This window comes from Hemicordylus capensis, chromosome 2 (genome assembly GCF_027244095.1).
Source record: "Hemicordylus capensis ecotype Gifberg chromosome 2, rHemCap1.1.pri, whole genome shotgun sequence".
NCBI lineage: Eukaryota > Metazoa > Chordata > Lepidosauria > Squamata > Cordylidae > Hemicordylus > Hemicordylus capensis.
The window spans coordinates 505744-517785 of NC_069658.1; the positions used below are offsets into that span (position 1 = coordinate 505744).

General features: G+C 65.1%; 1 protein-coding gene across 4 annotated transcripts; it reads right to left on the minus strand.

Moving 5' to 3' along the window:
• Nucleotides 1-244: 244 nt before the first annotated feature.
• Nucleotides 245-9386, minus strand: LOC128345991 (TATA box-binding protein-associated factor, RNA polymerase I, subunit C-like). Of its 4 annotated transcripts, none has more exons than XM_053298769.1 (12): nt 8725-9385; nt 8243-8338; nt 7738-7808; nt 6561-6802; nt 6208-6336; nt 5889-6006; nt 4016-4087; nt 3242-3377; nt 2885-3010; nt 2498-2675; nt 2251-2388; nt 245-1834 (listed from the first exon to the last, which is right to left on the minus strand). In XM_053298769.1, the coding sequence occupies exons 1-12, from the start codon at nt 9247-9249 to the stop codon at nt 780-782; spliced, it is 2886 nt and encodes a 961-aa protein (XP_053154744.1). In that variant the 5' UTR covers nt 9250-9385; the 3' UTR covers nt 245-779. The 4 variants fall into 4 exon arrangements, with proteins under 4 accessions (XP_053154744.1, XP_053154747.1, XP_053154745.1 ...); XM_053298772.1 differs by having other exon boundaries at nt 9148-9384; XM_053298770.1 differs by lacking the exon at nt 2885-3010 and having other exon boundaries at nt 8725-9386.
• Nucleotides 9387-12042: the final 2656 nt, after the last annotated feature.

The following is a 12042-nucleotide window of genomic DNA, read 5'->3' on the forward strand; positions in this document are numbered from 1 at the left end:
GCCTCCCGGCCCCAGCGAGAAAGCCCAAGCCGCCACGGAGGGGCCTCCACCCTCACCCCCCCTCTCCTCCGCCGTGCAGAGGCCTGGCCCCAGAGCATGAACTCCTCTCCTGCTCCTGCCCTAGAGACGGCCGGGCCAGGCTTCTCTTTCTGCTCTGCCTCTGCTTTAAGCGACTGACCCTTTTCTCTTTTCCGTCTAGTGTCCCCACTTAGTGAACGTATTTTACAGACTCCATTTTAGCCACTGATTTTTGCATTTTTAATATATATTTTTATGCTCATAACTTTTCAAATATAGTTGTTTATAAATGGTTTGAATGATTTCATAGCTGCCCTCTTTTCTAAGGTGTAGCCCTTTTGTCATATCATAATATAATAAAGTCTTAGAGTAGCGATTTCAAAGTAGTAGTTTGATGCTTCCACAACTTGCCTTTATTATTACTGTCCTGTCGGTAAGGCGGAGCGGTTGGAGCAGGAGCAGGGGCAGGGTTGGGCCCACAAGTGGAGGGCGCAAAGAGGAGCAAGCCCTTTCCTCCCCCACCGCGAGGGGAGGCTGTGCAGAGCAAGGGCTGGCCCCCTCCCCCAGCTGGAGGTCTGCTCAAGCCCCCGCCCGGCCCACAGCTTCTAAAGGCCACAAGGGTGATCAAGGCCGGCCGGCTGGCCTGAGGTGGCTCTCCTTGGTCGGGGGGGGGGGGGTTAGGGACATGGGGCGCCTGCAGGAGCGTCGGGCAAGGCAGGCCTGGGCCCAGACGGGCGGCAGCAGCAGCAGCAGGGAGCCCCTCAAAAGCCCATGCGGGCCCGTTTGCGCTGGGAGCCCTGGGAGGAGGGGAGGGGGCGCTGGCTGCCCAGGCTGGAGGCCTGACTGGCAGGCAGGTCGGCCTGAGGCTCCGGCGGCTCGTTGAAGATGGCCAGGTAGTCGCGGAGGGTCCGGCGGCGCTCTTTGGGGATGCCGCGAGAGCCCAGCGTCTGGGAGGAGAGCAGCTGCGCCAAGTCCGGGGAGCCCGGCTCCGGCTCCTGGGAGGAGGCCGCCTGGGGGGCGGGCAGGGCGGCCTCCTCTGTGGGCCACGGGGCGCTGTCCGTGCCAGGGGGGGCCCGGCTGGGGGGGCGCTGGCCGCTGCTGTCGCTGCCCGGCCACCCGGAGACGTCGCTGAGGTCCGACTGGTAGCTGGTGGAAGAGGTGAAGCTGCCCGAGAGGCTGAGGGGGGCCCCCCGGGCCCTCCTCAGGCGGCGGCGGCGGCGCTGCTCCCTCCTCAGGGCCTGCTGCTTGCGGGCCTGGCCCGTGCCCAGCCTCTCCTGCCACCAGGAGTCCCAGCTGCCGGTCCAGGAGGCCGAGAGCCGCTGGCCAAGTCCAGCGGCCGGCTGCCCGCAGGGCTCGGAGGCCGGGGGCAGCGGAGCGGCGGGCCCCGGCCAGGGGCAGAGGAGCTGCTTCTGCTGCATGGCCCTGCGCAGCTGCTGGCGGGCCGGCCTGTAGTGGGGGGCGGCCCCAGCGGCCTGCAGCTCCCGGCTGGTGAAGAGCCGGCTCTGGCTGAGAAGGCAGGGGGGCTGCAGCCCGGAGGCCTCCGTGGGCAGCTGCTTCCAGGCCCGGAGCCAACGCCGGGAACTGGCGGCGGCGGCGGCTGGGCGAGTCAGGGCCGGCCGGGGGCCCTGCGAAGGCCTCCCCGCTTCAGGGCCCCTGCCGCCTTCCTGGGAGGGGCCTGGCTCCGGCAGAGGCTCCCCAGCGGCCAGGCCCCCCGGGCGGTGGAGCAGGGGCTGGTAGAAGAGGTCGCCGGCCTCCGAGAGCTGGAAGATCAGCAGAGACTCCGCGGTGCCCTGCTGGCCAAGGGCGGCCGCGATGCCTGCAGGCAGAGGGAGGAGAGGGCATGAGGCCAGGCAGTCCGGGCAGGCGGGGGGAGAGCGGGCGATGGAGAGAGCGCCAGAGGCCCCGAGCCAGGGAGGGGCCCAGCACCGCCAGGAGTGCAAGGGCCACCCACGGACACCGAGCAAAGGCTGTCTGCTGCTTGGCTGGGGGCGGGGGGGGGGAGAGGCCTCTTGGCTCTTCCTGGGGCCAGAAGGCGCCTCCCCCCCCCGCCCTGCTGCCGGCCTCTGGGCGGGCCAGGCTCGCTCTCTCTCCGGCCCAGCCCCCAGCGGCAGCAGCAGCCCCACCCAGAGGCCCTCGTGCTGCTGCTGTTGCTGCTGGGGGAACAGGGGCTGGGTGGCCCCCTCCCTCCCTCCCGCTGGCCCCCCAGCCCCCCCTCCGGGCCCCGGCACGTACCGGCGGCAGGCACAGAGAGGCGCTGGTGCAGGGCACTGTGGCGGAGGGGCACTTGCCGGGGAAAGCCAGGCAGGCACTCCCTGAAGGGCGAGAGCTTCTGCGGGGGGCCCCAGAGCTGGCAAGGGGCGCTGGAGCCGCCTGTGTGTGGAGAGAGGCCAGGAGTGCCAGAAGGGACCCCCACCGCCAGGGCCAAGAGCCAAGCGGCCGGCTCGCTGCCCCCCCCCGCAGCCCCCCTGAGCTGCCCCACCTGCATACTGCAGCAGCAGCAGCTCCTGGGAGTGGTGGGCACCGAGGAGGAGCTTGTGGCTGCGCTGCGGAGCCCCGGCGGGGGTGAGGTGGGCATAGATGGGGGGCCTCTGCATCATGTGCTCCCAGCGCAGGGCAGGCACCAACGGGAAGCGCTCGTCCAGCACGTACACCGAGAACTGAGGAGGAGGAGGAGGAGACTGGCTGGGGGCGGGGGGGGGAGGACAAAAGCCTCCCTCCCTCCCCCCCCCAAGGCCCCGGGCAGGGGCATGCCTCCCCCTGCCACCAGGCACGGCCTGCTTGACCTGTAGCAGCGGCAGCCACTTGGCCCACGGGGAGAGGCTCTCTGGAGGGGCCCAGGAAGCGCTCCAGGGGGCACCAGCCTCACCTGAGTGGCCACCAGGTGGTGGTAGGGCTGGGCCTGGCCCAGGGACTTGGACAGGACCAGGCGCTCCCCCCGCTGGCAGCCGGCTTCACCCCCCACCTTGAAGAGCTCAGACCTTGAAGACGGCACCTGGAACACCGACACCGTGAGAACGGCCACCCCCCCACTGCGGCCCCCCACCCCTTGGACCTCCCCCTTGCGGGCCCCCAGCAGGTCCCACACACTTCGGGGGTGGGGAGGGGAGCACAAGCTCCCGGTTCAGAAGACGGGGGTGTCCGCCCACGGGAAATGCGGCCTCCCCCCAACCTCACAGCAGGGGGGGCTCCAACGTCCCTCCTCAGGGCCCCCCCCGAGCCTTACTCTCTGGTCAATGCCCATCAGGCCGGTCCGGTCGGCATAAGAGAGCACCCGAGGGTGGGCCGTGAACTCGCTCCAGCGCCAAGGCGAAGCCTCCCGGAAATACAGGGTCTCGGGGTCCTGGTGCAGCCGCTGAAGTCTGGGGGGGGGGGGGGAGGACACGCGGCGCTGAGAGGGGGCCACGCGTTGCCTGCTCACACTCCCTGCCCAAGCACAGACCCAGGCGGGGCGGGGCGGGGTGGGGGCTTCTGGAAACCTCTCCAGCCGGGCTGCTGCCTCCGCCCCGCCCCTTGTGTCTGAAGGGCTGGCGAGGCCAGGATCCCTTGCCTGATGTTGCAGACCCCACAGGACAGGAATTCTTCGGCGGGGAGTGGGGGGCATGAATGGGGCAATGCATCTGCTTCGGCTACTTGCCGTGTTAAAACCCAAGGCCCAGCTGGGCAGGCGGCCCCAACCAGGACCACAACTGGCCACAAGCCAGACAGAGACCAACCCCTGGAGGCTCAGTCCCCACCGTGTCGCTCAGCTGAGCCCCAGAGCCCCCTTCCCCCATGGCACTGGGCCAGAGCCCCTTCCCTCCTCCTCCTCTCCGCAGCCCCACATTAACCCTCTCTGGAGCCTCTCGCTGGCTACGCACAGGGCTGCTCCTCTTCCCAGAGATCCAGGGAAGCGTGACGCACCTCCCCATGGCCTGGGGGTCTCCGCCCCACAAGCCCGGGCGCCTGTCCCAATCCGAGCACAACTCATGGAGGAGAGTCCCCCCCCCCCGCTGCTCACCCAGTCTCGACATTCCACAGGTAGAGGGCGCCCTGGAGGGTGCAGAGGGAGAGCTCGCCAGGCAGGTGGGGGCTGCAGGGGAAAGAGAGCAGAGGAGCCGCTGGGCGGGCACAGCCCGGCAGGCCTCAGGAGAGGACCCGCCACCCCCAGCGCACGAGAGGCCGGACGGAGACGGGCCAGGCGAGCAGGGGCCACCCCGCCAGAAACGCTCCCCGGAGCAAGAGGAGGCCCCTTTCAACGCGGAGGCTCCCTTTGCGGCTAGCGGGGCCAGGGCCAGCACCAGCCACGGCCCCTATCCGGCTCAGCCGAGTGTCCTCCTGGGGCTGTTGCCGCCATCTGCCAGGGGAGCCTTTGGGGGATGGAGAACCCGTTCGGCTGAGGAGGTGCGTGCAGGGAGCTTCCTGCTGCTCCTCGCGAATGACACCTGCCTCAGTCTTGCCGGAATCGGAACAGGCAGGCCCTTGAGGCCAGGCAGCCCACGCTCTGCTCGACGCTGCGGGGAAGCCTGAGCCAGAGCCGCTGCTGCTCCACGTCAGCCCTTGGGGGGTCTGGAGAGCGCTCTCCCCCCCCCGCCCTCCTCTCTCTCCTCCAGGCGAAACAAAGGCAGTCCCTGCCACTTGTCCTCACAAGGCTTCTCTCCAAACCCGGGACCACTTTCACTGCCCACCTCCCAACCCTTCCCAATGGGTCTACATCCCCCTTCAAGTGCGGCACCCAGAACCTCAAGTGAGGTCTGACTAGACACGCTTCTCATGACTCTGAAACTCGGGTTCGGTCGCATTTGCTTTTTCTTCTTGCTGCTGCTGCTGCTGCTGCAGCACGTCACTGCTGGCTCATATTCAGCATGAGATTGGTAGCAGGCCCGAGATCCTTGTCACATGGGCTACTGTAGTCTACCCCAAGGAAACCACCGGCCTCTGTGGGTGCCAGGAGTCAAGGTCAACTTGGCAGCACACCTTCCTTTTAGTGCCAGGACAGGCATCCCCATCGGATCCCTGCGCAGTTCATTCCCCACCCGCCAAATACAGAACTTGGCACCTGTCTCTGCTGAATTTCAGGTTGCTGGTTTCAGCCCTGGCTTCTGTTCTCTGAAGTTCTATCCTGGTCTTCGGAGTTAGCGAGCCCTGCCAGTTTTGAGCCATCGGCAAGACTGAAGACTCCCTCGACGGCTTCATCTAAGTCATGGGAGCCATCTGAGTCCAGGAGTGAACACCCCACTCCAGCCTCCCTCCAGCTTGACGAGGAGCCCTCTTTGAGACCAGCTGCCCAGTCAGTGGGGATCCAGCAGATGAAATCACCACCTAGCCGGCATGTGGCCAGTTTGCGGACAGATACGACACGGAGAATGTTGCCAAATGCTCTGCTGAAGTGGAGGACCTTCTCTCCCCAGGGGATGCAAGGCACAGTCAGTCTGGCGGCTTTGGCAGGCTGCACAGGTGCCTCAGGGGAGCAAGAGCAGCAGGAGAGGGGGCCGCGCGGCCTCCCCTCTGGCCGGTGGGCTCCTCAGAGGCAGCTGGTGGGCCCCCGCACATCACAGGAAGCTGGAAGCCTTCTTGGGCCTGATCCATTTGGGGGGTAGAGCCAGTTCTGAAGGGAGACGGCAGTGGCAGAGCCCGGGGGCACCAGACCCACCCGAGGGCCTTTTCTCACTGGGCAAGCGCAGCAAGTGGCCACGGGAGGCATGAAGCAGCCACAGGTCACCCCCAGACTCTCCAGCAGCAGGAAGCTCGGGGCCCCTCCAGCACGAGCGGGCTCTGGAGAGCCTCCCACCCGCGCCCTCCAGGAACGGGGATCGCTGCCCACCCGCCCTGACCAGCCACCTCCTGCTCCTCCCGAGGAGCTCTGAGAAACCAACCCAGCCGGCACAACTGACCTGACCGTGAGAGAGCAGCAGGGGGCATCTGTGCGGACCACCTGGAGGGGCCAGGGTGCTGCACCGCGCTGGATCCTCCAGGCTCCACAGAGATAATCTGAGCGCACCCCAACAAAGTCTGCGTTGGAAGGGCAGGAAGAGAGATCAGACTCGGTGGCCTGGAAGAAATGCCGGCGGAGGGGAGGGGAGACTGTTTGGAGCCCAGCTCCTGCCCCCTTGACACCTGCCCCAGCCTCTCGGACCCACAAGTGGCACCAGAGCGGCAGGGACCCCCGGGGCACAGAAGGGCACTCCTAGGCAGGGGCTGCGTCTCGCTCACCATCGCCATCCGCCCGCGCGGCCGCCACCTGCCGGACCGTCCCGTTGAGCTCAAATTGGGCCGGGCAGCTCCGGAGTCGCGGTCTCAGGGCGCCGTCACGGGTGGGCACCAGAGCCACCTCTCGGAAGCCTGGAGGAGGCGCTAAGGAAGGGGAGGCGAGGGCTGCGAGGGGGACCGGAGGGCGCTCACCCCACGGGAGGGGGGCACGGCTGGAAGGCACGCCAAGAGGCCACCGCCCCAGCTCCAGCTCCAGCCTGGCTGGGAGCCCCACAGAGGTTAGTCGAGGGCAGGCAGGATACAGACGGGATTAGCGAGGGAGTTGTCCCCCCCCCCGTCCCCTGCGCTCAGGATACAGAGCTGGTTCATGGCTTCGCCAGCTGGGTAGGCCAGGCAGCCACTGGTCCCACACGGCCCGGGCAGCCAGACCAGCGCGCCTCCCGCAGGGGTGTCGTCAAAGGAGAGGCGCCTCCACTGCTCGGCCATGTCCTCGTGGACCCAGCCAGCCATCGGCTCCAGGGGCAGCTCAAAGAGCCAGTCCCGCCACACGTGGACGACGCTGCGCAGAGTCTCCCTGGCCCTGAAAGCGGGGCAGTTGCTGGGGGGAGGAAGGGGGGGCGGGAGAGAGCATCAGCCCCACACAGAGGCCAGCAAGGGAGCCCGCACGGCTGGACTCCCAGCCCCCTCGAGGCCGCAGAATCCGACTGGGGGTCTGGCCCAGAGAGAGCGCAGCGGCACCCAAAGGCGGCGCGGTCCTTCTGACTGGGCAGGGAAGCTCAAAGCCCTGGGGGTCAGGGGCGGAAACGCTTGCCAGGAGAGGGAGGGTGGGGGCCAGGGAGCAGGCCCGGGGGTCCCTCGCCTTTCTCCATCTCTGGGCGGAATGAGTTTCGTTCTGGGCGGCAGCAGGGTCCAGGCAGTGACCGCGCCCCAAGTGCATTCAGAGCGGGGCCTGAGCGGACATCCCCAAGCGCGTGAGCGAGGGCACATGCGGACGCCTTGGAGGGAACAGTGGACACCAGGCGGCTCTGCATCCCCCCCCATGATTGGCGGCAGAGATTCAGGACAAGCCACTGGGTGCGGCTCTGCTCGACTTGCCAAGGTTGCCTGCGCCATGGGCTCCAGGGCGCTTCTGACACCCCCCGCCCCGTCTCTCCAGGAACGGGATCCCAATGGGCCTGTGGCTAGAGACTGCTGCAGCCGCCTCCATCGTGTGGTGCCTCTGGGCCTGCCTGCTCCAAGTCTGAGGTCTCCCCAACGAAACAGACAGCCCCAGCAGCCGAGGGAGCCCGGCTGGGCCGCCAGAAGCCCCCCGCCCCGAGCCCTGCAAGAAGAGACTCCCTGCGCGGCAAACAGAGGACCTGGCCCGTCACGGCACCGACCCCCGACCCCTCCCAAGCAACTGTGGGGAGCACTGGGGAGCCAGCCAGCTAGCGTGGATGGCTAGTTGTAGTCAGTGGAAGAGGGGCTGCTGAGGGCCAGTGCCGAGAGCTGCTGACGCTGCACAGGAGGCCCCATGCAGGTCAGGTCACTCACCGGCAGCCCTCCTGGGCTTCGAGGCCCTTGAGCACGGCGGCCATGCGGCAGACGTTGTCCTGGGCTTTCCCCTGCAGGGAGCAGAGGCAGACTCAGACTCAGAGCAGAGGCCGGCCGGCCCCAAGGGACTCCTCCGGGGCACTTCTCCAGGGGGCAGCTCCCTCACATCCGGCAGGGGGGGCGCAACTGGCCCCCTCCCACTAGGCACCTCAGAAGGAGTTGGAATTCCAAGTTGGAAACCCCCCCCCGCCCCCCCGGAGTCAGTGCCCAGGGTAGGAGGGGAGTGGGGTAGGCTCTGGGGGGGGGGTGCTCTGGGGGGCGGGGAGAGAGTGCTGCAGCAGGGCAGCCTGGCGAGGATGGCAGTTCTGCCTGGAGCTTCAGCACTGCTCGTGCGGGAGCTGGGCACCCCCATTCCCCGACCGGCCCAGGGAAGCCAGAGGAGGCCAAGTGCCCAGCGCTGGGGGTGGGAGGCAGGGCGGCTGCCTGCCCTAGACAGCTCACTCACCCACAGGGGGGCGTCCCCCAGCCAGAGGTTCTCCTGGAGCAGGCGGCCCAGCGCCCCAAAGGCCACCTCGGAGTGGTCCAGGAAGAAGGTGCTCAGCTGCAGCCAGACAGACAGACTCGATTAGGGCGCTGCCCAGCTGCACACTGCAAGAAGCCAGCTAGACAGGAGCAAAATCAGCGTCCTTGTGAGCGCCAGCCCCGCTCTCTGGGCCCGTGGCTTCTCCCTCAGCCCATCCTACCTCGCAGGGCTGTTGTGAGGACAAACACAACCTGTACACCGATCTCGCCCCGAGGGAAGCGACCGCCGAGTTCTGCTCTGGAAGGCGCGGAGGGGGAAGGAAGCATGGGGGGGGGGAGCATGGGGGGGGGGGCGCCTGGCCGATTGGTAAAGGACGGAGCAGCAGGCGTGGGGCCGAGGCCCCCGCGTCGCCTGCAGAGGGTCAGGGTCCCCGCCGCCCCCTCGCGCGCGCCCGCGCCCCCCACCTGCTCGGCGAAGTCGAGGGCGGCGCGCGCTCCGGTGCTGCCGGCCGGGGCTGAGCGCTGCAGCTGCCCGACGTAGAGGCTGTCCTGGGCGGCGGCGGCAGCGGGGACGGCGCGGGGAGCAGCAGCGGCAGGAGCGCCCCCGGGCTGCCCCGGGGTCCGGCTGGGCGGCGTCAGCGGCACCGGAGCGGGCTCGGCGGGCACCCAGCCCTCCCCGTCGGGGCGGCGGCGCGGCTCGAACCGGGGAGGCGCCGGCGGCTGCGGGGAGGCCCCGGGAGGAGGAGGAGGAGCAGCAGCAGCAGCGCCGCCGCCGCCGCCTCCGCGGGACCCCCGAGGACGAGCCCGGCAAGAGGCGGCGGCCCAGCCAGCCGGGGGGCGCCCTCGGCCCGCCGCCTCCTCCTCCTCCTCCTGGCGGGCCAGGCGCACCTGTTCGTACCGGCCCCAGCCGGCAACCCGCGGGGCGCAGCGGCTCGGTGGGGGCCCGGCGGCGCCCAGGTGCCCGGGGAAGAGGAGGCTGGGGAACGCCATGCTGCCGCCTCCGAGTCCGAGCGGGACTCGAACCCGCGGCCGGAAGAGCCCCGCCGCAGCGCTGCGGAGAGAGGAGATCGGGTGGCCAGAGCGGCCGCGGCGGAAGGCAGCTTGCTCCCTCTGGCGGCCAGGGGTGCAACTAGGTCATTTTGAATCCCGCAGGAGCTAACGAGCTTATTATGCCCCCACGCCCCATACCGCCAAATAAGCCTCAGTGCCCCCTGGCCGCCCCCCCCCCAAAGCTACTCAAGCCCAAATGGATCCACACCGCTTCTTGACCCCCCCCTAACGAACTGCGACACAACACGTGTCCCTTGCGCCACAGTTCTCGCACAAAACCAGCCTGGTCATGTAGTGTCCGTTTGTAAGGATACAAAAAGGACAGCCACAGCCGCACGTGCTTCATAGTTCTCCTCCTTCGGCCATTTGGACCCCAAACCAACTTGAGCACAGTGCATTTGTTTAAAGAAACGTTGCTTGTTTGTTCAGAAGCAACAGTTAATTCTCCTTTCACTCGGTGTGACACGCACTAGTCTGTGGACAGAGAACTCTCTCTGGCAGCTGGACTGCCGTGGGCCGGGGAAATGCATCAAAACCACAGGACTGACCCATTTCCTTGAAATAAAAAGACAGAGTCCTCCTGCCATCTTGGGCTGCACGTCTGCCCAGTTTCAGAAGTCTAAGCCCAGCCATTCTGGAAATATAAAAGGTTGGGCAAAGCGTGGGGGTGAGGGGGACCTGTTGCACTTTCTTTCTAAAGGCAATGGGCAGATTCCTCCATGTGGGGCGGGGGTGTGTGGAATGATGGTCCAAGGTGGGGCTTCAGTTCCAGAAGTTTTTGTAATTTTCTGCCATGAAACAAGCCATTTCTGGGACTTTTGGGAAGTTCTTTTAAAATTGGTTTTTAAAACACCATTAAAAATCCATAGATTGACCAATCTGCTTCAAAATCAACACAGAGAGTCCTGATAACCTGTCCTATGTCTGTGACAAATTTTAGGGCTCTAGGCCAAGCCATTCCAGAAATATAAAAGGGAACCCCGTTCCCCTGGGAGGAGCTCATGGGGCCCCCTCGGAGAGTCGGCACACAGACTGAGCCCCCAGATGCTCCTGCTGGCATCTGGCAGAGTCCCTGGGTGAGTGGGGAGATGCTGCATCCCCACACTCTAGAAGGTAAGGGCTCTACTGCCTCTGTGGTTCTGTGCAGCAGCTGCATGTTGTGGGTGGGGGGCCTTTTTAAGACTCCTCCCTGAGTGGGCAGAATGTCATTCAAGCTCCCCCTTCCCCTGCCCCAACTTTCTTCTCACTGCATCCTGTCTCAATGTAATTTTTTTTCTTAGCTTGAAACACAAAGCTATATATGCATATAAACATTTAAAAATGTTCATATTTTTAAATTCAAAAATATTGAATTTTTGAACTTAAAATTCAAAAATTTGCAGGGCAGGGTTTTGTTGTTCTTGTTGCTCAGATGTGAGAATAGCTGATTCCACTTGCAAAACGTCTTGAAGTCTAACTGGTGATGCACCTGCCAGCAACCCCAGGGCATTTCCAAGTTGTGCTTAAATCAGTTCATGGCATAATCCCTGCTAACTGGGCCAAGAGGCACCTTTTACTGTGATAATTCTCTTTATTGAGCAGGGGGAGAGTCACTGGCCCTCTCCACCCCCAGCACAGTATCCCTCCAGTGACTGTTGCTGGTGTCTCTCTTGTGTTTCTTTTTAGATTGTGAGCCCTTTGGGGACAGGGAGCCCTCTTATTTATTTATTATTTCTCTGTGTAAACCGCCCTGAGCCATTTTTGGAAGGGCAGTATAGAAATTGAATTAATAATAATAATAATAATAATAATAATAATAATAATAATAATAATGGCGTGACTGCTTCAGGGTGGAGGGGGAGCTTTTTTGCAGATATCTCCCATTTCCCAATAGTTTTTGAAATGTTTGTTGGATTTTGAAAGACAATATAATGGCGATGATATGCGCATACTTCCGTTCTTCAAACCATTGTTTAGACCTCTTTAATGCATAAAATAGATGAAGATACGCAGATCTCCCCAACGCGCCTCAAGGTCCAAGCACCATCATCCATGCTCTGTTTCAAGCAGCTGGCAACACTTAAGAGGCAACGCCATAACTGCCGCTGGAGCCCCCCCCCCGGGAGTGAGGAGACTCAGAAGGAGCAAGAGGGGCTGCGGCAGCCTCACTTACTGGCAGGGGCTCCTTGCTCTGCCGCCCGGCCCGAGAGCCAGGCTGCCTGAGGAACAGCCCCGGCCAGCAAGCGCTCTGCAGGCCGCGCAGCTCTTGGGTGGGGAGGGGGAGAGAGGACCCTCCCATCTGCCTCCATTAGCAGCACCCCTCCCTCCCTCCCTCCCCCGCCCGCCCCTTTGGCTGAGCTGCTCCTGGCCCAGAGGTCGTCGTCCTCCCCCATGTCCCTTGCTGGCCGCCATATCTGCCAGCTTTCGATGGCGTGGGGGGGGGGCAGCTGAGAGTGGTGCTCAACCCGCAGCTGCCGCCAGCTTGGTCTCCCTGGCGGAGGGAGAAGCGGCACATCCGGCAGCCACACCAGCCGGGACAGACTACAGAGGCTCTGGGGGCCCCCAGGGGACTTCCGCCCCAAAGTCCAGGGGTCAGAGAGCCTCTGCGGGTGGCCTGAGCACCCACCCACCCTCCTTCACAGGGCCGCTGCTGTTCCCCCGTGACTCACTCCCCCCCCCCGGACAGGCCAAGGTCACAACAGCCACCGCTGCCGCCCCCTGCAAACGAAGGCCGGAGGGAGCCGCTGGCCAAGC

Coding starts and splice junctions, on each gene's coding strand:
- LOC128345991 (XM_053298769.1), bottom strand. CDS start 9,249: ATGGCGTTCCCCAGCCTCCTCTTCCCCGGGCACCTGGGCGCCGCCGGG. Junction 7,809..8,242: donor TGGGGGACGCCCCCCTGTGG/GTGAGTGAGCTG, acceptor TGCTCCCTGCAG/GGGAAAGCCCAGGACAACGT. Junction 2,676..2,884: donor ACCACCTGGTGGCCACTCAG/GTGAGGCTGGTG, acceptor CCTCCTCCTCAG/TTCTCGGTGTACGTGCTGGA.